Raw genomic sequence first — 26,290 nt, 5'->3', positions numbered from 1 at the left:
ACTGGCTGCAGCTCTAATGTGATGCAAGGTGAATGCCAGGTGTAAGAGTAATCAAACAGACAGGTGGCTTTAACAGGTCTTACAGGAGTTCAGCCCAACTTACCGAGAATGAGACTCTGCCAGTGGAAGGAGTGCTCACAAGGTTTTCTATCGCTGGTAGATTCACACACCGGCAGGGATTTTCACTGTAAGAAGTAAAGAAAGAGGCTCTTGTAGCGGTGAGTCATACCACCTGGAACTGATTATCGGTAGCCTATTTGTCGCTAAAGTAGGTAATGCTGTCATCTGTCATCAGTCGAGCATCAAGCCTAATGTTATTGAGTTTATCTGTTGTGGTGTTTTTGTTTGTGGCGATTAGATTTAAGTTAATTATTGCTCCTGTTAAAATTGAACTACAACACGAAGCCGTTTCCTATGAATGAAAAGTGACACATTTTGAGATTTTTCTCAGTATTTCAACTACTACAGTGATAACGACGATAGGTTAGCACTTTCTCGTTAGTTCTATCCTAGTTACTTGAATATTTACACATTTCTTCCACTAAAACAAGAAGCGTCTTCATCCAAAGGAGGCAGCAGCACCAGCAGTAGATACAGAGATGAGCTTCCGCCCCTAACCCGCAGTTAGCGCCTGAATATCACCTGGTTTTCTCTCCAGAGTCTTTGGGACATATTACTGACGTTTTAAGTCCACGGTCCACGATAAATAGGTTTGTATTACTGTCCTAGATGATTACATTTAAATACATTCTCATTAAATATAAGGTAAATCGACTATTAGTTTGTCAGTGTTTAACAACAACATATCCCATGAGCCCTTTCTATTGTTACGCAGTCAAAGCCTTCTGGGAGTGGTAGTTTTAGATTTTAATTAATTTTTAATTTTTTTTTTACACTTTATTTATTTTTAATACAAGCAGTGACGTCCTGCATTTAAGTACAGTTAGAGATATTTGAACTTTACCTGAGTATTTCCGTTTCCTCCTCATGGTATAGTCTATTTTATGGAGATGGATACCTTTTTACACATCTGCACACGCGTGATAACTTAATTTGCATATTCAGATTAATAATACAAAATTTGAATCAACAAATCACACTGATCTCCGTTAGTCACTCAGCAGTATATATAGTAATTATCTCCATCTTTATCAGCTGCAACATTTAAGTGATGAATCCACTCCAATTATAAAATATACTGAATATTATTTTGAAATAGGCCATGTCCTGTCATAATGACCAGGTTTACATTTGCTACTGTACATATATTTTGATGCTTATACTTTTGTACTTATATTTAAGTAAATTTTGCAGGGCTTTTACTCATAACAGAGTATTTCTACATTTTTACGTAAGTACATCACCTGAGTCTGTCTTTTACCACCAGTATGAACAGAACTGTGCCGTTAATTAAGATTTTTGAAATGTATTTATGTAGCAGACTTAATCATATAGCTGGCTGCATGAAAGAACTGGACAAATATAGAGCCTAAGACTGTTACTATTGTATCACATGGTTTTGTGCACATAGTGTAGTTGTGTCTGTTAATGTATATTTATATTTCAGCAGTCAATAGTTTCTGATAGGTCTACAGTCTTTATTCTTTGGTGAAATATCTATTTATGATGATAAATATGCAAACAGACAATAACCACCATAACTTTACTGTTGCTCTGGCTGTTACTGTTTTGACCAGAAAGGTAATTAGTGACAGTTAAATGTTTACATACAGACTTTCTCCTAGTGTGTTGGCCTACATGAGAATATGTGAATTATAAAACATAATTCCTTGGAAATATCTTTGAATGAAAGCAGTCTTGCTATTGTTGCTTTTCAAAATACACTTGTATTCTGCTACTTTATACTTCTACTCCATCAACTCCAACATTTTAGAAAACATATCAGACTTTTTCACTTCACTTCACTTCACTTCACTTCACTTATATCTTACAACAATAGTGAGAAGTTGCTATACATATTAAGATTTTAGAATGTGATCATCTCATAAAATATGATGCATTGTTGGAGATTAAACTATCAAACAGTTTATAAAATACTTAAAAATTAGCTCCACTTTAACCAATTACAACACTAACATGCTCATAACATGCTATGGCATTAATTATAGTAATACAATATTATAAAATAACCATAATATATACCGAGAAGGAGCCATTTTGCGTAACAAGTTCTTATACTTTTTATACTCTAGGTATATTTTGTTAGAAATACTTCTATACTTTTACTTAAGGAATATTTTTACAGTGTAAGTGTTACTCCTTTTACTTGAGTACTCCTTCCACATTTCCCTTTGTAGCTCACCTTAGTGCTTGGGGATATCAGCTTAGTAATTTTCTATAAATCTGCAGTGCTTTTTCTGGTAAAATCCCAAACATAAAATACTTCTTTGTCATCACTAATTCTTAACCTCAGGACAGGTTTGTCTTTGGAGATGTCATCACTAAGAAATCTCTCTCCATTAGCTTGGTAGATTGCTTTTATATCTCAGTGAAATGTCTAATTAGTGATGCCCTGTGTGTAAATGTTGAATAATTTATTGATTAAGCTCAATTTGATCAAATTGAGAGAGTCACTGTCTGCACCATAGCACTGCCTCAGCAGAGCATCGTACGAGAGAGGATGTCACTGACCGGCAGTAACCTCAGTGCAGTGTGCATCAGCACTAAACACATCCTGCAGCATTTCAGCGTGTGCGCATGGGTACACCAGATCAGCCGGCCTCTAGATGTCATGTGATGCTGTGGTGTGGTGGCCCTGCGATTTCATCTCTCATGGCAATTGGCTGAGAGAGATCTTTCTATAGTAGTGGTGATGGCACACATTTTGTGAAGTCATGTGAAAATCCACACACGTGAGTTATTTAAAGACTGATCTTAAAAAAGTAAGCCACATGAAAATAAGAGGATAATCACATATGCTAACATCCATTAAAATGGCTGTCATGGATTTGCACACACATTTCTTACCATCCTGAAGTGAATATATTTTTCTCTCTTATGATATATGGATAATAGGTAGGAAAAATGCTATTTATATATATATTTGTGAGTTTAAATATATCAATTCAGTAAGGGGTGCTGCTTTTATACTTTAAATGAGTAGGAAGTAGGAAGTTTGTGTGCTTCCTGTACTTGAACTGTATTTGACCTACTGAACAGTAGCAGCAGAAATTTAGGGGATATTTTGTCAGGAAATGTAAATTCCTTTAGTGTAATGCACCTTTTTTTTAAACCTCAGGTGTTACTTAAGTATTTGACTGATAAATTTTATACAACAGTGTATAAATGGCAACTGACTCTCATTGCTGGGAATCCACACCCACACTTCCCTCATAGATAGAGGCACGTTTACGAAGGGTCATGCCCCTCCTTTAGTTTCATGGTTGTACAGAGGTATTGCATTTGCTAATAGTAAACATATTTTGTCACGGGTAGACAAGTGCTGTCTCTCCTCCTGCACTTGTTTCCTTTTCTAGAGCTTCCATCCTTGTTTCAAGACCCTGTATATCAAGTCTTGGTTTGGTAGAACTAGAAGTACAGGCTTGTCTAGCTGTGTGTAAATTTCAGTCTGAGGGCTGAAATTAGTCTTACAGACAAGGTTATGAACAATGAAGTCACAGCTTCAGCTTTTAAGAAAGTCAGTCACTTGTTGGTGACTCACTGGTTTAGATATTTTTAATATTTCTGTGTTGCAGTCCGCAATGTTTACAGATTTTTCATCAGCTTTTATCATCCATTGTTGTTGCAGTGTAGTGTTGGAGGGAAATACTCTATTATTACAAGTACCTCAAATGTTTACCTATCTACAATATTTGAGCAGACCCACTTACGTATTACGAGGGTTGTAAAGCTGCAACAATTAGTGATGATTCAATAATGAAAAAAATCATTATGTGCAGCTTCAGAAGCTTAAATTTACAGAAGACAGAAAGAAGAAGCGAGATCGGTGAACAATATTTTTAGTAATATAGGTCACAGGATGTGGGTGTCTTTGCAATGTGCATAAGAATGATTTCAGCCAGTGGAAAGTCATCAAGCCGAGCCAGCACAGCTGCACTTGTACTCTTGCCTCAGAAATCTTGTCCAATAGTAACCTCAGCCGGCTTAGCTGCAACGTGTATTTGACTGTGTGTGTATGTGTGCTAGGGAGTATCTGTGTAGGGGGATGGGTTTCAGTTTCATAGCATCATCTGTTAAGACTGAATGTATGTATATGTGTGTATCCTAGTGCTGTCCCAAAGTGGATGAACAAATCTTTTCTACTGGTATCTTGTAAGATTGAAAGGAATTGAATTTACACCGGTGCATACTGCCTCCAGGAGCACAAGACAGTAGAAAGCTTTTGCCTTCTCCCGCTTACTCAGCTTTTTCAGTGTTTTTCCTGGAGTTTACCATACATTTCAGTTCTACAAACCCATAAAAACCTGATAAACTTGATTCGTCTGCTGTTGATGGGGTTGGGTTGTACACTCTCACTGCCCTTGACACTTACCATACATGCCTAACTGCAGCCATCATAACTTTAACTTTCAGCAATTACAAAAAGCTTTGTAAAAGAAACATAGGTTTCCACAGATATATTGTTAAGAACAAATATAAATAAAGCCTATTAAGTCAAGTTTAAGAGCATTTTAGAAAAAAAGCAAAGGGAACAAATTACACAAGTTTTCATGTTTAAATGTAAATTGTAACATGTAAATTGTTTTGTATTATGATTTTAAATCTATTGCCTCTGGGTTATTTTTTTAATTCTGTAAAAACAAAGTTATCACCTTCATGTAACTTGCAACTTAATAGTGACACATTTTGTTTTACTTATACTTGATATTAGTATATCATATTACTGTACCATGGGAAACTGTAAATACTCGAAATACTCGATACGTTTAAGAGATCCGAAACCATTTGAACCGAGCTAGAACAACACTCCATCTCCTCAGCGCTACTGCATCGTCACAGCCCCCCCCCCCCCACCCTATTTATTTGGCTTGCGTGGCCTTATATGGAAAATGGGTCTTGTGGTGTGAGACGTTTCAACCAATCAGGCGTCTTTGGGGGAGGTGTGTGTGTGGGGGGGTGTATCTGGAGGAGGAAGTCTGGGTGGGGTTTTCGGGGGGAGGGACTAACCGAGCCGGCTGTGGTGTTTGAAAATGAATGATATGCTTACTGAAGTTGTAGGGGCGGTTGGTGTACGTTGTGTGTGCGTGCAAACTGAGGCCACAACATTTTACAGAAAGGAAAGAGGAAGAGTGGACGATTCATAAATAACAAGCCAGGGGAAAAATTAAGTTTCCAGCAATGCAATGTGAGTATTTTGAACTCAGTTTACGTTTTTTTTAGATGAATAGTAGTCCTTTTACCTTTTCAGCTTTCACTTATAGACAGATCATGTTTGGTTATGATCCCCAAGAAAGCGTCTTACATCTCTGTCTGCATGTCTCATGTATAATGCGATCATTTTATATGAATTAAGATCAGTTATTTCCTCTAATTTGTGCCATGTAGTCTTGATTTCCTGGGTCTTGATTTGGCTTAATCAGCTCCCATTGTAAAAAGCTCCTTTTTTTTTTTTAGCTTGATGAGAATTGGCACAGTTATAATTTAATCATTTTGCCCATTTCAATAGGAGATTAGGCTATAAAGTAAGGCTCAGTCATCTCTTGATAACATGTGGAGATCTGCTGGTTTCCTTGGGTGTAGCCCAGCCAGCAGATCTGTGTGAATTTGCCAGATGACAGCCAGTGTTAAAGAGATGCCTCTTAAAGCCTTACCCCCCCCCGCCCCCCCCCCATTTAACGATCTGAATCGACTCATGAATATTTAGAATAAGAACAAAATTATTAGACGTGGCGTGGTATCTGTACAGGGATGATGCTGAGGATGACGCCCAGTCCTAAACTGCTCCTCTGGGTGATGTTCAGAGGCAGAAGCTGGCTGAGGATGCGGATCGTGTATGAGGACTGATTGACTGATAGAAATTCAGTTTATCTCACTTGTGTTTTGAGAGACAATAGGCTTAGACAGTCAAGTGGAGCTGACTGTGTTACCTTGAACAAAAAAAAGAGTTAAACACAGCATGAGAACAGTGAGACAAAATGAAAGGAGGGGTGGGGTTTTGTCTTTTCAGTTTGACAGGGGATTAACCCAACAGAAGTTCACAGGCATGGTGGTACTGTCTTGGGGAGAGTCCCTTGTTTGTCTTGGGGCAGACACGTTTTTGGTTGAGCATGGGATTGTGATGGTTTTGTGGCTTCTTTATTTAGCAGACACTCCTTCTATGCTGTCTCGTTCTATATTAATCAGTGATGAAACATAAAAGGTTCAAGTGTTGTGTTTCCAACTGTTGCTGCTGCATATTCCCCTCTCTGAATGGAGCAGCTGTTGCTATGGCCAACTCTGCTCCACATTCATAATCCTCTCCTGATTGCATGAATGCAATAATGATGTCAGTTTGCGCAGTGCTAAGTCCATCAGAGAAAGCATCCTTGGCATCAGTTGTGTCGTCACATTAGAAGAAAACTTTAGCAAAGGAATGCAAAGAAGGATGCAAAAATGCTTCCTGTCTGTCTGGTCTAAAAGGTGTATCAAAAAAGTGATCTAAAGTAGAACTGTGGGGCTGAAATTATTAATTTCAGCCACTATTATAATAACCAAGTAATCGTTTCTGTCATTTTAACAAGCAAGAATAGTGGAAAGATGTCAAATATTCTCTGTCTGAATATCTTTGGGTTTTGGACTTCTGATCAAACAAAACTTTCTCTCTGAGAAGCTGTGATGGGCACTCTTTCACGAGTTTTTGACGTTTCATAGATTGAACAATGAGCATGAGCATTTTCCAACAATAAACAGACAGAACAATAAATTGAATATCTGAGAAACATAATCAGTCAATCATCAATAATGAAAATAACAGTTCGTTGTAGTCCTTCCCAAGAGACCTTGGTTTTGCTATAGATTGTTGACAAGTTCAAGTGAGGGGGAAACCCACAAAAATATCCCATGGGTGATATCAGTACACATCAGCGTTGGTAGAAATTGATTAAATTAAATCTGAAATTGATAGTGTAACACAACAAGCTGGAGATGTTATTTTTAGGCAGTGGATGAATAACGCAGTAATCGCCAGTGATTGATGTTTCAAGGCGTTTGTCAGAAGTAGGGGGTTGCAGAGCTAAATCAGCGGCATGCATTTCTTTATTTAAGTGTGATGATCATGTGATGATTGCTCATCAGAGCAACATGGACACAGTGTCTGAAAGGAAACATGGGGAAATGAAAAGGGGGCGAGCAAGAAATAACCTTGGGGATTTTTCCAGTCTGATGTTGAAGGCTGTACATGACCAGACTTAAGAGAACGAGTGACTGAACCTTTTCTAAAGCTCAGTGTCATGCCCCTCACCCATCCCGAGACCAAAACAATGACACAGCCTAAAGAAAGAGAGGAGGGGGAATTATTAATGTCCACCCCATCAAACCCCAGTTCATCCCAGATCTGCCAGCCTCCGCCCTAAACTCTTCCATTTAATACTGGTGGTAAAACCACATCCACCAACAGCTGTCCCTTCTTGAGGAATCTGCAGCTGCATTGGAAGGAAGGCGCAAAGTAAAATGGCAGCTTTGCTTCTGTCTATGTGAGCAGCGGTGAGATCACCCCTGTGACATCTGTCTCCTTGGCTGAGCGACCTTTCAGGCCTCAGTGGGAATCAGTAACAAGCTGAAGTCTCCTCGGGGTCAGCTGGCTGCTCGCCTCATGACCAAGGTAGAATTGATTTTCTTTTAAAGCACAGATGACAGTTTGTGATGCTTTGAGATGATGGAGGCTGATTTCCTAAGAGACCAGAATTTCAGTTTCATTATTACAATTTTAAACCAATATGGAATAATCCATGTAACCAGTTTTTTAAAATTAAACATGGGGAGGTTTGGTCAGCAAATATGTGTAAAACTTTAAGGCGTGATGGAAAATATTTTCTCTCCTGCTCTCTGACCTCTCTGGAGCCTGTTTTCTTTCCACTTGCCTAGTTGTCCCTGACAGGCGAGTCATGATAGGCTGTTGCCACAACAGGCAGACGAAGCCACTGGTATGTGTTTTCAGCCCCCTTAAATAAACAGACCAGACCTGTGATTTAACATAGAGAGAGGTACAGGCAACAACAGAGGCCGGGATGAGAGAGAGAGAGAGACAGGGAGGGAGCGTCATAGAGATATGTGTTTGACGGTGGTCGAGGGGTGATGGTTTATTGTTTAGGAGACTTTGACGTGGTTCCTGTGATGAGGTAATGGCGAAGGCGGAGGTGGATTCTCTCCCCCTTTTCGTTTGAAATTGTGCTGATTAGCTTTCACACACCGGCTGAAGTGTGGGGGATGCAGGATGATTGAAAGAGGAGAATAAAATCAAGCTATCTTTCTCCGTCCTCCACCGCTCCACTTGGCTTTGTCCTGACTTGACTTCTCTGTTCTCATATCCCATTTGGTTTCATAATCAAATTTTGCTTTATCTTCATCTTTATCTTCTTTATTCTTCATTCAATTTTGAGAGGGTGGAGCAATGGAAACTTTGTTTGTAAGGTGTTTTGTTTACCAAGCACTGACATGAAAGGCAGTACATTAGTCAAAGAAAAACAATGTTATCTGTCGACTTTCCACTTTGCCAGCTAGGCTCCACCGTTGCCATACGGCCACATTTTGTCCACATAGCAGTTGTAGTATTGGCAAAGACAATATTGACTCAGTAGCTCATAAAGTAAGCTGTAAAGGTTAATAATAAACAAGATGTAGCTTAAAGTAGTGGTCCTATTGAGTGATTTCCTGTCAGCATTTGTGCACATTATAGTTCTTCTTTTTCTGTTCATGCAACAGACACGAATCGACATATTGTTTGTCATTAATATTATATAATCAATTATGTCGTAATGAAATATCTAAATAACTTGTTCTATACTTAAAGAGCCAGTAACAGGGATGGATGTGTAAACACAACCTCAGACTGCAGATGCTAAAAATAAAAAGTGCTGTGACCTGAGGCCAACAACACTCAGGTGTGAGTCTTGTGAGAACTACAAGCCGCTGGCTGTCACACATTAGTGTTACTGCAATTAGACCAGTAGAGCAATCCTTCTTTCTTTTTTATCTTGTTTTAAGTCATATGTTATCCTCTCAAACCAGGATTGAATCTGACTCCTAATAAATGCGTATCTAGGTTTCAGAGACATTGAACATTACATCTCTTTCTGACATAGACTCCACCTGTCACTAGCTTCATTGGACTATGGATGTACTGAGGGTGATAACAGGATGTGGATGGCAGCCAAATATTCCACACAGGTGTTCACACTAACAGTCCAGCCCTACCATCAGTTATGTTAATATCAGCGTATCAAATTACAGACAACACTACAACAGAAAACTGAAGATGACTTTGATTATATATCACTCAACAGGATGCATTTTGAGCATTTCAGTGATTTCATGATTCTCTGATAGTGAGCACAGAGTACAATACTGGTGAACATGTATAGCACTGGTAGGGTGACTGACAAAAAAATATGCAACAATTCTAGGTGCCTCTTGGCATTTTTTGCCCAGAAAAACTCAAATCTGAGTGTTTGCTGGTTTCTAAGTCTTCTATGATAGTCAGTGGAATAACTTTAGGTTTTGGACAGTTGCTTTGACAAAGCAAGGAATTTAAATGTGTCAGTTTGGGCTCTGGGAACATTTTCACTATTTTCTGACATTTAATAGACTAAACAATACTGTGATTAATCAAAAAATGATAAATCAGCAGACTAATCAATTTGAAATCAATTGTTAGTTGCAGCCCTAAACATCTTTGCACTCACCCTCATTCAACTTAAACTTAAGAGTAAAGTACTAAACATGAACAGACTCTAATTCCAACGAGAGGACAGACAAGACTGGGACATCACAAAAACTGTCAAACTCCTTGTTCAATCCCTGAGGAGACACATCCTTGTTGTGGATGTTCTTGTCAAATATCACTAACAGGCCCTGTCGATCCTCTTTTACAGTGACCGAGTGTGAGCCCACCGCTGAAGGCGTGGTGATGGAGCCTCCCAGATCGGACGGCTTCCTGGAGTCGTCCTGTGGTGTAGGAGACAGTGCAGCCTCTCTCGATATAGCCAAGTACGTCCACACAAAACCACTGTGGCACCACAGTCTACAGGGCTTTGTTTCCCATGCAGGGAGTTAGAAGATGAACCTGACGGGTCACATGGTGATCAATAAGTTAACAAACACATTTTTCTGCTTCCAAAAAAAGCAAAGCTGGATCTGCCTTTGCTCTCAAAGTCAGATCCAGCTTTGCTTTTTTTTCAGTGGGTATAAGTAAAATAAAGAAATATTTGCAAGAAAGATTTTTACTATGATTTGAATGTGGATGTACCGATAGGGAAATTATAGGATGTGGTGATGGTAGCCAAATATACTGCCCAAGCTCACTAGTATTTAACATAATGTTAGTGATGCAGTGAGTGCAGTGAACAGGATTACACTCCTGTCAGTGTAAATAGTGTTTTTATCACTTCTGCTTGAGCTTGAATTTAATGTAATAATGATATAAACTTTATTTTGAAACTATCATGGGTGATTACATGGTTTAGGGTTGAGATGAGGGCATAATTTGTCCTGCCTGGAGGACAGTGATGAGGTTAAGAGTTTGTTTAGAGCCAGTTTTCCCTTATGACTCAGCACACGGTCAGACTCTTTTCTGCCTCTGGTTATTCCCAAGGACGTGGCAGTTTAGTCACTTTGGGGATTTGTGCACCTGTCAAGTGACGTTTTTTTTTTTTTCCTTTCTGTTTCCTTAGTGAGTCCTCAGAGGAGGAGTCCACAGGGGAAAGAGAAGAGGAGATTGGTGCTCATAATAAAGTCGCCAGCAGCACCAGGGCTACAGAGGTCCCTGCTGAACAGACCTCAAACACGCAAACAGGTGAGGGCTGAAGGAAAAACCCCCATCAGGTTGAGCATGTTTGCTCTTTTCTTCGTCCCACCCTAAACTCCAACATCTGCGAGGGCGGTGCAGCCGGATTAAAATAAAATTATGATAAACGATAAGCAGACAGAGTGAGGCCCTTGCTCATATTCATACTCTTATGTTAGATCCAGCCACTGTGTTGGCTCTTGTTGCTGAAGTCAGCAAACGTTTTTCCTGAGGAAGCAGGCCAAACAGAAGTTAAAGAACCTCGCATTCTTTGGCAGAACAAACGAGACTTTCCTTTTCCTGCCTTCAATCTCCACTCTGACATTCCTTCCTGCCTTCGTCACTAAGGGAAGTGAACTGGTACACGTACCACCACTTACTCCACAGTGTCTGTTAAAAGCCTTGAAAAGCTCGTCTTGGATTACGACACAGGCCTGAAAATACTGTACTTACAGGAACTATCATGAAAAATCAGGCCAGTGTAACTGTCATTGTATTGGTTTAGTTTCACAGGAATATATAATAAATCATTTCAGTTGTCTATGATAAATTATTGGGTATTATGTGTCTTCTGCTGGTTTAGTTTCCCATGATAGAAGATTAGACCATCCTGCTCTCCACAGCGGCTCTGTGCTGATAACAAGCTGCTCGTTGGCCCATAAATCCACCATCATTAAGTTCCTCTGTCTACAATATGACCCCATCGTATATTCAAAACATCCTGCTGGCCGTGAGGTCAATGACACATCCCTCTCTATGGTTGTAAAAACAAAACATGAGAAATTACTTCTCTACTAATCTACTGTTTATGGCCACTTTTATTTTTGTAATTCTCACCAAAATAACAGCTGAGATCTCAGAAAGTGGCGACATCACAAAAAAATAGGTCCAGTTAGGCAAGAAGCAACCAGGAAGATGATCAGACAGACTGTAAACAAAGCAACAGTTTATCTAAATAAAGTAAACCTCTTTGTTTAGAGGTAAAACAGACAGTTAGAGCTCTGAGTGCAAACAACTGTAACAACAGTTGAGTCAGTCTATAAACAGTGATAACAGATGGTTCAGAATGTAGTTTTACTATTTGCTTATTTACTCCAGGTAGATTTGGCAAACATGGAGGTTTTGTTTACAATCGGTATGATCATGTGACTGCTTATGTTTCTGACATCCAAGTGCATCCACTCTTATCATAATCAATAAAAACAGGTTTTAGACAGCACAGTGCAATTTATGTTTCCTGTGAGAAAGTCTGTTTCAGGGCCCGACTGATAAATGATCCAGTTTTGACTCTTTGCAGATACTTCTATATCAGCACACGTCAGCTGATAAATGACAAGAAATTAATGGCAGAAATGCCAAAGACCTGTTTTGTCCACCAGAAAATTGCGACAGGTTCGTTTTTGAACTGTAAAATGTACATTTCTTGGCCATAGATGTGAAAAGTTTAAGGGAAACTCAGCTGATAAATCATTTTCAGATTTTTTAAAACTCTCAAATATCAATATTGGCATGAGCCTCAGTACAGATAAATAGCTTATAAGTTGTACTGATATACTTATATTATACTTATACTATATAAGGTATACTGATAATATTGACTTTAATGTTTAAGAAGAAAACTACATGTAGCCAACCTCAAGTAATGGCTAAGTGTTCATTTGGACATCACTGTGTGTCCTGTGTGACTGAGGCTGACACTGTTGCCAGGGGCTCAGATTAGGCTCGCTCGTTTGCTCATCAGTCCGTGTTTGTTTTGTAGCTTTAATATAGAGCCAGAGGGTGAGTGGTACCCTCTAATGCAACAAATAATGTTGAAATTCACATGGAGATGAGGAGAAAAGATCGGTCTCTGTAGCTTCTCTACAAGCTTTTGTTCATTTCTCAGAATTTTTTCTTTTTCATGTCTTCCAGTGAACGCTCAGCGCCCAAACTCCCTGTCGGTGGCGGCAGCCGTGGCGGCGGCAGAGCCCGGCCTGTGGACGACACAGGGCGATGCGGAGGTGAAACTGAGGATGGAGGACTCGGGCTTGGCTGCTGAGACCCCCCTGACTGTCAACCAGATGTTCACCTCGGCAGTGGAGCGCTTTGGTAACTACACAGCTCTGAGCTGGAAGAAAGGCGAGCAGCAGAAGAGCCTGAACTACAGAGACTACTACCAGACCTGTCGCAACGCTGCCAAGAGCTTCCTCAAGGTAGTTCAGAATCTAGTATAAAAGAAAGGATCAGGTGCATTGTTAAAAAAGTTGATTATTTGATCAACAGAAAAATCAGTTATTTTGATAATCTATCCATCATCTTAGTCAGTTTTTAATCAATAATGCTAAACGCTCTAGTTTATTTCAAATGTTTTGCTGCTTATTAGTTTTATAAAGTCAGAAATTGAATATTTTTACGGTTTTGTTCCGTTAACCAGACAAAACAAGGTATTTTTTGCCATTTAATGTCATATTACACCACAGACCAAACAGCTGATTCATTAATTGAGAATACTCCTCAAATGAATCACTTATGAAAAGTTATTCTGTAATCTTGTTGCTTACACCCAGAACAGCACAACATTTCCAGGTGGGAAGGGTGGATAAATTTGCCACATGCCGTTGGCGTAGAGAAATTCCTCAGTCTTGCCTAATATTAAAATATATGAAACTCCTCAATTACGCAACACTTTAAAAGTGAAGAGAGATTAATGTGTGCAGTGTAAAAATAAGCACTTTTGTTTCTATCCACCCTCACGTCAGTTCTCCCACAGCATCAAAAGGTCTAAGATTTCTGTTTGTTTTTTTTAAACAATTAGCTTCTGTTGTCATTGTTTTAAAGTCGTGCATCTGATTTCATTCCAAGTCGGTGCAGACGACACACAGTGCAGCACGCAGGAGTCGGGTTGAAATGTCAGCCAGACAGTGAGGCAGCTCGGGACAGGCCTCAGCTGTTCATACAGGACAGAGCACGATATTGTTTATTGTGAAATTCAGCACAGTTAGTCAGCACAGAGACTCAGCCAGTGCCATGTGGACACACACAAAGACATACCAACACGTGTCTCTCTGTACAGTACAAACACACTGACGTAAAACTGAACCTGACTCTTGGGCATGAACTTGTGGCCTTTGTGTGTTATGAGGCAAAAGTTCATTATGTAGAGCTCATGTTAGAACAATAAAGTCTGAGTTTTCACTCCCTCAAACATTAACAAAGCACTGTTAGGTCTCTGCAGGAGCTGAGCTTCAGATGGCAAGCCTCATATTAGATTACAACTACCGTTATTAAAGACCTCATGAGTTATTTTAAAAAGCTCACTGCAGTTTTTAACTCGGTATCAGTTTGCGTGACAGTCTCGTGTACGTTTGCCTGTGTATCTGCTTCCATAGCAACAGCTGCCGTGGAGACATGCTGCTGGCAACTCTGAGCTCTGATCACTCCGTAGATCAGCAGATCTGCTCTCCAAACGTTTCAGGAATAAAGACAGACTTTGTTTTACATTGATTTTAGTGCATGTAGAAAAAAATCCTTTTGTTTACTTGAGTTTCTTGCAGTGTGGATACAATTTTGTTTTTTGTTTTAACTGAAAAAAGGGCAAGCATCAGTATTTAGACTGTATTTCTTTGAAGAGGGGTTTAAATGAAATAAATATAAGACAGTGCATCAGGTCAAGGACCTTTGTTGACTGTCAGTTAAAATGCAAAAATTAATGCAAAATTAAATATAAGTAAACTAACAGCCAAGAGACAGAGGAGAATAAACTGTACCTGAATGGTACTGGCTAAATTATGAATCAGAAATTGAACTCTGATTTTGGACTCTGTTATTATATTTTTACAGCTTGGCTTGCAGCGCTACCACGGCGTTGGCATCCTGGGCTTCAACTCTGCAGAATGGTTCATCGCTGACATTGGAGCCATTTTGGCAGGGTGAGTTTCATCTTCATCTCTGAATTTGTGAGTTTATGTAAGTCGTCAGTGACGAGCTCAGCGTTCCTTCACTCAGGGTTTTGTGCCCAGCGTTGTGTATACGTGTGTTTCAGTGTGTGCACGTGCATATTTGAGTGATGCAACCCAAGACCTGAAGTCTGTACGCCAGAAGACCCCAGGTGTCATCCAGTTTGATTGATTGATTGATTACTGCTCTGTGCTTCACAGGAAGCTGATGGACAGCAGTGGTGAAAACTAAACAACTGAGTACATTTACTCAAGTACTGTACTTAAGTGCAATAAGTTTTTGAGGCCAAAAGAAGTAAAAAAATAAACTAATGATGAGCAAAAAAAGAAGAGATATAAATGTGTGTGACAGAACTTAACTTTACAAATATTTTTTAAAATATATATATATATTTTTTTTTTAAATATTTCTAATATTAATCATATCACAGCCCCTCAAATGTATCTCGTGACCCCTTCCAGGGAGTCCAAATTAAACAATCTAATACATAAAATAGTTAAAACTAGCTCCACCTTGAGCAGCTACACCAGTAAAATGCTGATTACATATAATTTTACTCAACTTATTTTCTTAAAATCATACTTTTGAATGCAGGACTTTATATAACAGTATTTCTACATTACTGTGTTGGTATTTTTACTTAAGTAAAGGTTTTGGGTGCTTCTTCCACCACTGATGAAACTGTGCACAGATCACATAATTATAATCACAAGCCTCTCTGCTATTATGATTATTCATAAATATTCAGCATGGAGGACCCCAGCAGAAATTAAACCTTTAGGCGATGCTTCTTTCAGCGAGCTACAAGGGATCAAATCTGAAAAACCAAAACCCTGCAGCAAACTAAGAACCTCACTGATTGATTGGTCAAGGACAGATTTGCTGCAGCTGAGCTGCTTCTATCTCAAAACATGTTATGTGACTGGGTGTCCATCCAGCGTAACTGTGATCATAAAGATTTTTTTCTGTCTACATCAGTTCATGGAAGGACAACTACAAGAGTGCACTGAGTGCATGTTTGTCACACAGATCAGTACATGTAATTTATTTTGTGTGCTAACACGTTAAACTGCTCTCGGAGGAATCCTCATACAGTATCAGTTGTGTTCCCAGACACCCCACACCTACTCTCTCTGCTCTATGCTCTGACGCATGACAGTAGGAATGTGGTGAAACTACTGACAGCTCATCAGACTGGTCCGTGAGCCAAATTATAGATTGTGTTTGATTAGTGGCGGATTCAACATTTGCTGCAGATCACATTTCTGGAGAGAAAATGCAGAACTTAAGTCTTGCTCGTCTTACTTCCCTTTAGAAGCAGATGCAGAGTTAGTTAGTTGCTATTGTGTCATCGTCACTGGGAAACAAGAAACAAAACAAAACCTCAGACAAAAATAGAGAGGATATGCTAATCTAATGGACATGTTTAGCTTTTTCAGCCAAGATTTTGTGCACTGTCATCTTCCTAAATTCTCCTAGCCATCAAGTTTAATGAAACAGTATAAGTTACTTTCTTCTGGAGATCTGTATTTGAGATGGTTGTAAGACATCAGGTCTCACTGATTTAATAAAATCTCTCATATAGCAGGTCTCGGCATATAAGATCTTGACGAATACCACAAGAGATCTCCATCTGCATCACTGTATCGGTAAATGTGAAAGAGAAACTGTTAACTTTAATCCTCTGCTCTCTGTTGCAGTGGGTTTGCTGTGGGCATCTACACCACCAACTCTCCTGAGGCCTGTCAGTATGTAGCAGAGAACTGCAAGGCCAATATCATTGTGGTGGAGAACCACAAACAGCTGCAGAAAATCCTTCAGGTGAGATCAGCATTAGTTTCCACATTGACTGATGATATACACATAAATATGCTCAGATGAGATCAGTTGTGTGTTTTGCTCCATTTATTGTCAGTTTTACATATAATTAATGGGCTGTTCAGAGATGTGAAAAATTAATCGGAATTAAGTAAATATAAAAGTTGTAGCAGCTGCAGGTGTTCATACCACATATCCTGTAGGAAATCTGTCTTATGTGGATGAGTTAGAGGCCGTATCCCAAATCTGCACACTTACATACTTATTCTTATAGAACACAGTTTTTGCAGTTACTTTATAAGAAATCAACACCCTTAACTGTTTTATACTAACAGGAGATGATACATTAGTTGACCCATCTGACATTAATTGAGCTGCGACTTTTGATTGCCACTGCCAGTTTAAACTGCTGCCAGTTAAACTTGGCGAGGGCAAAATGTTTTTTCCAATTTTTTTGGTGGTTTCTGAATTGTTGCTGGAGCCGTTTCACCTCTATTCACAATTATTTTTAATTTTTTGCAGCTGTGAGCAGCTCTGACATTTCCAGCATTATTTTTTGTCATGAGCCAGTTGTGTAGAAATGACACGAGTCGTCACGTTGTCTTTTCTCTGACTGTACATACTAAGAGTGTACTCGCTTTGTTCACAGGTTGAAGACAAGCTTCCACACTTGAAAGCCATTATCCAGTACAAAGATGCACTAAAAGAGAAGAGACCAAATCTGTACACAGTAAGTGCACAGTCTATTTCTGACAAGACCAAACTTGAGAAGGATTTTCACTCAAAAAGCATCATTTAAGTGATTTTCTTTGTGCGCCACAGTGGGCGGAGTTCATGGAGCTCGGACGCAACGAGCCTGACGCTCCCCTCGATGCGATCATCTCCAGCCAGAAGCCAAACCAATGCTGCACGCTCATCTACACCTCAGGAACCACGGGCCAGCCCAAAGGAGTCATGCTGAGCCATGACAATGTAAGTTACATGGGCCAAGTGTTTGTGGGGATCTTTTTTTTTTTACCTCTGAGGATACTTCAGTGTCAGATGTTTGGTGCCTGGTTCTGACACTTGTTATTTTGGCAGAAAAGAGCAGATGCAGCTGACAGAGTTGTATAGATCAACATATTAGACTCTTGTTTGGCAGGTTTTCATGTAGGTATGGATCACCAGTTATTACTTAAACAATTACTCAAACTCAAAACAAACAACTAACAAATTGTAGACCTGGTAAACCATTAAAAGCCAAGTAAATTTACTCAAGCATTGCACTTAAGTACAAATTTTGAGGTGCTTGTATTTAACTCAAGCATTTCCTTTTTGTTCCACTTTATACTCTGACTCCACAACATTTTAGGAGGACGTGTTGTACTTTTTACTCCACTAGATTTATCTTACAACTTCAGTTACTTTTCAGATTAACATTTTACTGCTTATACATCATTAACTGCGTTCCTTTCCTCCCCCTCCCCTCAGCTGACGTGGACCGCGCTCTCCACCAGCCGCCACGTGCGCCTGACAGACGCCACTCAGGCTCAGGAGTCAGTGGTCAGCTACCTGCCGCTCAGCCACATCGCAGCTCAGATGGTGGACATCTGGGTCACCATGAGGGTCGGAGGGGCGACCTACTTCGCTCAGCCAGACGCCCTCAAGGTGAGAATCAGCGTTTGTGTTTGTATGTGGTGAACAGCATGCAAACACGCTGACACACAAAACACACACTGACTGGTCACATTGTTAGGTACGCCTCTACATTCCTACAACAACTATTTTGCCGTAAAGTCGACTGAACGCTATAATGTTCACATTTTGTTGACATGGACACAGAGGTGTTACAGAAAGGACAGAAAATTAGAAACACCTCTCAGCTCTGACCTCAGTAAGTAAAAAAACTAACAAAAAACTTAACATTATAACCTTTATAAAAGTAGAATCAATTACAGGGCTGTTTATTGTATATGTATAAAGTGGCCACTGTGTGTATTTTCCATTATTTACTGCAGAGAACTAAGATAAATATTAAAATTTTACTTTCCTCATCGTTTTTTGTAAATGAAAAAAGAAGAGAATTTGAATTGAAATTAAAGTGGCATATCTTTGATTTATTTAGATAATAAATGCGATACTAATAATGCTTAATAGTGATAATACATTATTTGTAGCACTTTTCACACAGAGATACAGCCCAGAGCGCTTCACAAAAACAAGAAACAATCAGCAAAGAACTAATACAAAAGGGAATTAAAAATAATGAACTGAGAATGTACAACTGTCCCAAAATGTAAAGGCAGATTTAAAAAGATTTTTTGAAATGTCAGTTTCATAATTCAGGGTAATAAAAACAGAAAGGATGAGTCCAGTGGTTTGTCCGTCATCAAAAACTTCTCTGATCTTTGTGCATCTTCCATCACATGTCCTTTCCGGGGAATTAGAAGATTTTAGCTCTGGTGTAGAAACATGTCTGGTATTCTGAGCTGCTGCCTCTCAGGAGTCTTTATTTCTTAGGTCTTCTTTCTTTTAATCATCATCATCTCTCCTGCACGTTCATTAACAGAAATCAAGTTTGTAATGAGGCACATTAACGGTTACTGGAACACTCGAAAGACATATCCTGAGGGGAGATGAAGGAACATTTTACGGAAACAGAAAAGGCATCTTTGTTTCTTTTCAAACATATTTTCATGTAGTATCTTTCCAAGATCTTTGCCTCATGTTGTGGTTGCAAATTCATTTTTTCTGTTCATTTTCTTTCCATGTGAACTGCAAACAGCATGTGGTTATTTGTATGAAATAAACACTTCTGGTAGCAATAGTATTTTATCTTCTTTTATCAGGGCTCTCTTGTAGACACCTTGAAGGAGGTGCGTCCCACAGCCTTCATGGGTGTCCCCCGTGTCTGGGAAAAGATGCAGGAGAAGATGAAATCTGTCGGGGCAAAGTCTTCGACCGTGCGCAGGAAAGTGGCCGCCTGGGCCAAGGACGTTGGTCTGCAGACTAATCTCACCAAGATGAACCAGTATGTGCATGTTATGAAATAACCACTTTATTTAGAGATGAGGTTGAATCATTTCTTCCAGGGTTGGGAAGTTCCCATTTCCAAACTCTCGTTTTTACCAAAATGTAATTTTTTTGGCAACACCGTGTTCTATGGTTCCTGTTTTTCCCACAGAACTTCCCAGAAACCGAAAGTTTTGGTGAGGTAAAAGCTTACACAATTTGGTTCTAATTATGAGGAGAAATGGAGAAAGTGATTGTTGCTGTAGTTAAACAGTAAAACGAGGAAATTATGTTGTAGGTAAGTGAAGTTTATAATCAGATGTCATTGTCTCCTAGGAAGACTCAACAGAATTCTTGATTTTACAAAAGACAAAAAAACAAAACATTGTGTTACTTTATAGTTTGAAATTTTATAGCATGGAGAATATTTGAAACAAAAAGGAATTTTGTAAGCATGCAGCAATCAATGTGCAACATAAACATCAATTAAATGAATATTTGTTGATTACGAAGCAGATCTATATGGTCAGGAAGAATTTTTGTTTATAAACTATTTTTCACTTACCTATGACATCATTTACAAGTTTTCCTCTTTAAAAACTTGAAGATAACAGGCAGGTACTTAATAACTGTAGAAACTAACACTTTCTCCATTTCCCTTTTACTTGGTACTAAATTGTGCTGGTCTGTTCTGGAAATATGCCATTAATCAACTGCTAAAAGTCAGCTAATAATCAGGAAATTGTGTGAAAAGGTTCCAGGAAGTTAGATGGAAGTTACAGGACCCATAAAATAAAGCGTTATCTTTACAGGAAACCACTGTGGTTGTAGGCTTTGGTTGTTCTTTGCACTCTTTTCTATCACCTCCATGTTGTTGCCGGGTATATCGGCACACAGTGAGACTTAAAATGGGCGTATGACAGTGCATCTCATTTACCACCATTTTGAAATCTGATCAAATCTTGACACGCAAACACTCACCCTGGTTATTTAATTTTAATTATTTATTTTTTTTTGTCTCTCCTCAGAAACGGAGCAGCTGGCCGCACAACCCTCAGCTATCAATTAGCCAAAAAGCTTGTGTTCAAAAAAGTGCGTAAGGCCCTGGGCTTGGACCGCTGCAACAAGTGCTACACAGGGGCTGCACCCATCACCAAAGATACCCTGGAGTTCTTCCTCAGCCTGGATATCCCTCTGTACGAGCTGTACGGCATGAGCGAGAGCACCGGACCTCACACCATCTCCCTCCCTGATGCCTTCAAGCTCACCAGGTACATTTTTCCTTTTCACACCAATTTGATAAGACAGTTTCCTTGTATTGACAAAACTCAGAGCCACTTCAAAACATGTACTTAACAATGGTGATGAGGAAAAAGTTGTTTTTGTCCTGCAGCTGTGGTAAAGAGATTCCAGGGTGCAAGACGAGGCTGCACAAACCAGACGAGGAGGGAAACGGCGAGATCTGCTTCTGGGGTCGCCACGTCTTCATGGGTTACCTCAACATGCCTGAGAAGACGGAGGAGGCTCTGGATGCGGAGGGCTGGCTGCACTCAGGTGACCTGGGCAAACACGACGAGAACGGATTTCTCTTCATCACCGGAAGAATTAAAGGTGCTTATTCTGTATTTCCCGTAGAGCTTGAGACAGGTGTATTCTGGCTTAAATCCTTTTACAGGGCACTGAATCTATTAAAGCCTGAGAAACTGTGATCGGTTAAACGTGTCTGTTATTTAACCTTCTGTGTCTGCGTTTCATTTTAGAGCTGATCATCACAGCAGGAGGTGAGAACATCCCACCGGTTCCCATCGAGGATGCAGTGAAAGAGGCCGTGCCACTGATTAGCAACGCCATGCTGATCGGAGACAAGAGGAAGTTCCTGTCCATGCTGCTCACCATCAAGGTAAAAAAAAAAAAAAAAGACTCAGAAACTGAGACCTCTCTGTTTGTTGGTGGTAGAGTAGCTGCAAATGTTACTGAAGTAAAAATATGCAGTATTATCAGTAAAATGTACTTTAAGTATCAAATGTAAAAGTACTCTGTGCAGAAAAACAGCCACTGTGAGTGCTACAATTATTATTATTACCACTAATATTCTTCCTGATGCATTAATGCACACTGCAGCTAATCTTAACTACTAAATTAATTTGCTGAATATTTTCCCGATTGATTCATTAATGTTTGATCTGTAAAGAGGCAGAAAGCAGTAAAACACGCCTGTAAGTGCCATCTTCACATTGTTTAATTTGGCAACAAAGCAAGTAAATCAAAAATAGTTCCCAATTAATTTCCTGCCAATGAATTTACTGACCACTACCACCTCTTCATATGTTTTATGTGTGAAGTTTAAATTTATAGCTATTAAAAAGCACAGCATTTGCTTCAGTGGAGCAGAGGAATTATTTGAGTAGATGTGCTCAGTTACATTATATCACTCAAAAAAGAAAAAGATGATGTAACGGGCTGTTAAACAGAGTGAAGGGTATCAGCTGGAGATTGAAGATGAAACTTGTAAAAAGACTTTATCTGAGACATTCAAAACATGGAGGTTCGCAAACATCCGATCTTTACACCTTTTTATCTAATCGTAAAGTTGCTGTGTCTGTCGTTACTGATAATGTAGCAAAAGGAGATTTGCATCAGCACTAAAGGACCTGGACTCTTAGACATTTGATTTCAGACACTGCCATCTAGTGGCACATTATGAAAGATGTGAAGCTCTGCAGTGGCATGTAAAGTGATCTTACTTTCACAAAAATATTGTATTAATATCTGAACCTGCATGAACAAGCAAATTGTATTAATGAAAATATTAAACCTCTTTAATATTTTTGCTTCTCCAGTGCAAGGTGAACGCAGATACGGGCGATCCAGAGGACGAGCTGTCACCAGAGGCGGTGGATTTCTGCAGGAGGCTGGGCAGCAACGCCACACGCGTTTCTGAGATCGCAGGCGGCCGAGACCGGGCGATACACACTGCCATCCAGGATGGAATCAACAGAGTCAACGAGAAGGCAACGTCCAACGCTCAGCGCATCCAGAAGTGGATCATTCTGGATCGGGACTTCTCCGTCGGCGGAGGAGAGCTGGGTGAGTGCGACGGGAACGCAAAGTGTGCCGGGCAGAGATTTATTTTATAGGGAGTACTATTGCAGCTATATATTGAATGAAATTCATGACAGAGATACAAATGTTCCATATTCTTTTCATTGGCCACTTATCTGGTGATAGAGCAGTATTTAACTCCCACTCTTTCTTTGCTTGTGACACCTCCACACCGAGTAGTTTTTACTTGTGATCCCCTCGTCACATACTGAATGTCTTTCACAGACTCTCATTTGAATACTTTTTAGAGGTCAGAAGAGATGAAACCATGCAGTATTGCAAAATAAAAAAGCAAGTATTAGAGTAAGATCAGAAAAAAGAGATTTTTCCTTTTCCCCACTACCTGATCATCATCTTGTGACTTCCTTAGATTTCTGTCACGACTTCAAGGTCTGAAACTACTGATCTAATTAATCCCTTTATCTATATTTTACTCATGATCTTACTGTGTTACGAAAATTTACTATATAACTTGTTTTATCATTGGAAAAAGTTGGTAGTTTACACCCTGATAAGTGCAAAAAGACAAGAAAGAACTTTGATAAATAGCTCTTACTCTTACATTTGTGAGTAGGAATAAAAAAAGGGTTGCAGGCATTCAGTTTATCAAGATGATTGCATCTATTAAATTTGGTTAAATCACACTGGACATTGGCTGATGTGAGGTGGCCATGTTTCAGATATCGGAGCTTTTGAAAAAAATCTGGTTCAGCACAGTACTACAAACGTCATTTATAAGTCAGAAACTCATGATTACAGTAACAACAGTTTCGGAGGACATGTCATTTTTGATCCAGACAACACAGATTTTAGCCTTAAGCTGCAGCCAAGCTGAAGGTGGAGCAACAGCACCGCTAGTGTTTAACAGTATGAATCCTGTGCTTGTTCCACAGGTCCTACCATGAAGCTGAAGCGTCCGGTGGTGGTGAAGATGTACAAGGAGCAGATTGAGAACTTTTACAAAGAGCTGCCGACTCCGACCACTCCCGACAACCCGCTGCCTCCCAAATAGAGCTGCTCCTCCGCCTCCACCTGCAGGAAGATCCACACGTCTGTTAACACGCAGACACACTCCACCTCATTCATGCAGCCGCTCCTTGTCGCCATTCTCCCCCCTTTTTTTGTGTAAATGTTTTGATTGCCTTAAGTTTTGTCCTGGTTTACATTTGTGTGTTGTACAAAAGAGAACTGAGAAGAAGCCATTGTAAAATAGCTTTATGGTTTTGAAGATTCAATAAGTTGAATTCAACTATTTATTTGTATTAATGGGATGAGCAGTAAAATATCCGATAGATGAAGGGCAGCAGCTGTATGTAAGAAGAGTATATTGTGCTGTAATACTTGATATAAAAAAAGAAAAGAAAAAAAAAGAGAATCAAACAAACAAAAAAACTTTTTTGGAAGTTTTGAAGGAGTAAATTTGTGTTTTTGAATGTGGTCTTCTTTATTTATTTTCTGTTTGCCAAAGTTTACGCGGGCCAAAAGAGCGTCAAATGAAGAAACATTTCTAGAAAACACTTCATATCAAATTCAGCGACTACATCAAATGTTTACTGGCCTTTTTACATGTACTCAGTGGTTATTTCTCTCGTCTTTATCAGTCTGGATTTAAGGAAAATACTCATTTATTTTGTACAGGATTTCAAAAAGTCAAAAAGGTTTTCTTCAAATGAGCAGCATCCAAACTGTGTTTTTCTTGCTGTAAAAAAAAAAAAACAAAAAAAAAAAAAACGTGTCATTTAAGCCATATATTTTTGCTTTTTGTAACTGTAAAGTTGAAACTGTTGCTCCGTGTGCCGACTCATTACAGCCCTACACACCTGCCTTGTCCTGTTGAAATGTTTTCTAAACAGTCCGTCTGTGTGTAGACCCACTGTGATTTAGTGGATTGTATTGTAAATATCATCTGCATTTAGCTTGTCTTTGTTTTTATTTTGTTCCTCAGTTGATTTTTCAGCCTAGAAATCTTAAAATTATTTGCACTTACACGCTGATAAAAAAAAAAGAAGTAAAAGGAATGGAAAATGTACATAAATTAGGTGACAGGTTTGTGGAAAAAGGCAAATATATCAGCTGCATTAAACTGCCCCTATTGATCTGTTGCCATACCTTATCAAAACCTATCATATATATATAAATGTTCAAATGCTCAAGGTTTTTATCACAGTGACCACGTGTCTTTCGCCTCCTTAAAGACATTTCAGACGGATTGAAGGAAGGCTATAAGAGGTTATTGTACTCCAAAGAGCTGATTAATGTACATTAAGTATATATAAGCATATCATAGGTATTTGTAGCGCTCTGATGGTTTAAAATGACGACGAGTTTGGCGGTTATGGTTTGCTCAAAGCATTTAAAAATTCAGGGTAAACAAAGCAGAGCAATGTCGATGTGTGTAAAGTTAAATGAGGAAATGACGGTGATTCAGTGTGTCTGGGTGAGTGGGTTTCTTGCTTTCTTAATCTCATACAGCTACGTTACATGAAACAAAAAAAAAAGTACAAACGGACTGACATTAATGTACTTTCTAATTACTAAGAACTGTGTTGTTGAAATGTTGTTACTCCCTCCTCCTGAAATGGTTCATTCAGAGCTCACGAGACCCCAGACAGAAATCTGGATTTACCCGACCCTATAGAGCTGTTTTTGTTTTAAAAAAATTTTTCAGGGTTGAAAGATGGAAATATGCATGACACTTCTGGAGAAGAGCGAAGCAGGCCTGTTTCTGTCGACAGAAATGTGAATGTTTGTGTGATCAGTTGAGGAATAAACGTTGATTACGCTGATGTGTCCGTCTGCAGCCTGTTTAATGTAAAGTGTTCAGTGTTAAAAAGCATGCAAAGTGTAACTGTGGATTTAAAAACCGCGCAGAGGAGGTTAAATGTACACATGCATGTGGGGAATGATAGTGTTTGCATATCTGAACATTTATACATAGTAACTATAAAAATATAGAAACACCTGCACAATGATGGAAGAACTGAAAAAGTAAAAAGTAAACCACAGTGTGAAGATCTAAAAACAAAAAAGTCTTGCACAGTGATTGCACAGTATTATAAGATATCAAAAGTAATAAGCATATAGTCATTAACATAGAATGACTTAATGCAATACATTTTTATTACTGATGCATTACTGTGAGAGCTGAATTTTAATGTTGTTGATCAAGATAGAGCCAGTTTAATCTGATTTACATTATTACTGTTATTTGTCATTACTTCGATTTGGTGGATAATAACGTAAGTATTGTATGGCTACAGTAAACTACTGACAATAACAGGAAGGAAGGAAATGACACCTTTAAAAAGGAAAGAAAGAATAGGACAGACCAATTGATAGATGTACCTTCAAAAAAAACATACATAAAACACTCAGTATTCAATGAATTATTAGAAATGATAAACTTAAACCTCAGTTAAACCCACAAACTGTATACTGTGTTAGAGATGTTTATCAGTCTGCAGCAGATTCAAGTCAAACCTC

The 26,290-nt window shown here is 39.1% G+C and overlaps 2 protein-coding genes across 4 annotated transcripts in view; one reads left to right on the top strand and one right to left on the bottom strand.

The window, feature by feature from the left end:
• The window catches only part of rfx2 (regulatory factor X, 2 (influences HLA class II expression)), a 30,059-nt gene extending 29,473 nt beyond the window's left edge, over window positions 1-586 (bottom strand). For both annotated transcript variants that reach the window (XM_018695948.2, XM_051077113.1), the window contains exons 1-2: window positions 530-586; window positions 104-185 (exon numbers count right to left, since the gene is read on the bottom strand). The gene's annotated coding sequence lies outside the window, so the exon portion shown is untranslated. The remainder of the gene's footprint in view (window positions 1-103; window positions 186-529) is intronic.
• Window positions 103-25,593, top strand: acsbg2 (acyl-CoA synthetase bubblegum family member 2). Of its 2 annotated transcripts, none has more exons than XM_018695926.2 (15): window positions 103-218; window positions 10,050-10,164; window positions 10,848-10,969; window positions 12,872-13,152; window positions 14,780-14,868; window positions 16,597-16,717; window positions 17,364-17,444; window positions 17,537-17,686; window positions 18,185-18,361; window positions 19,543-19,724; window positions 20,734-20,976; window positions 21,099-21,316; window positions 21,466-21,605; window positions 22,546-22,792; window positions 23,701-25,593. In XM_018695926.2, exons 2-15 carry the CDS (start codon window positions 10,085-10,087, stop codon window positions 23,817-23,819), a joined length of 2,250 nt encoding a protein of 749 aa, XP_018551442.1. In that variant the 5' UTR covers window positions 103-218; window positions 10,050-10,084; the 3' UTR covers window positions 23,820-25,593. The 2 variants fall into 2 exon arrangements, with proteins under 2 accessions (XP_018551442.1, XP_018551434.1); XM_018695918.2 differs by lacking the exon at window positions 103-218 and adding an exon at window positions 5,158-5,326.
• Window positions 25,594-26,290: the final 697 nt, after the last annotated feature.

Source organism: Lates calcarifer, linkage group LG17 (assembly GCF_001640805.2).
Source record: "Lates calcarifer isolate ASB-BC8 linkage group LG17, TLL_Latcal_v3, whole genome shotgun sequence".
NCBI classification, from domain to species: Eukaryota; Metazoa; Chordata; class Actinopteri; family Centropomidae; genus Lates; species Lates calcarifer.
The sequence above is the reverse complement of the archived record's forward strand: the minus strand, read 5'-3'. Positions and strand labels throughout refer to the sequence as shown.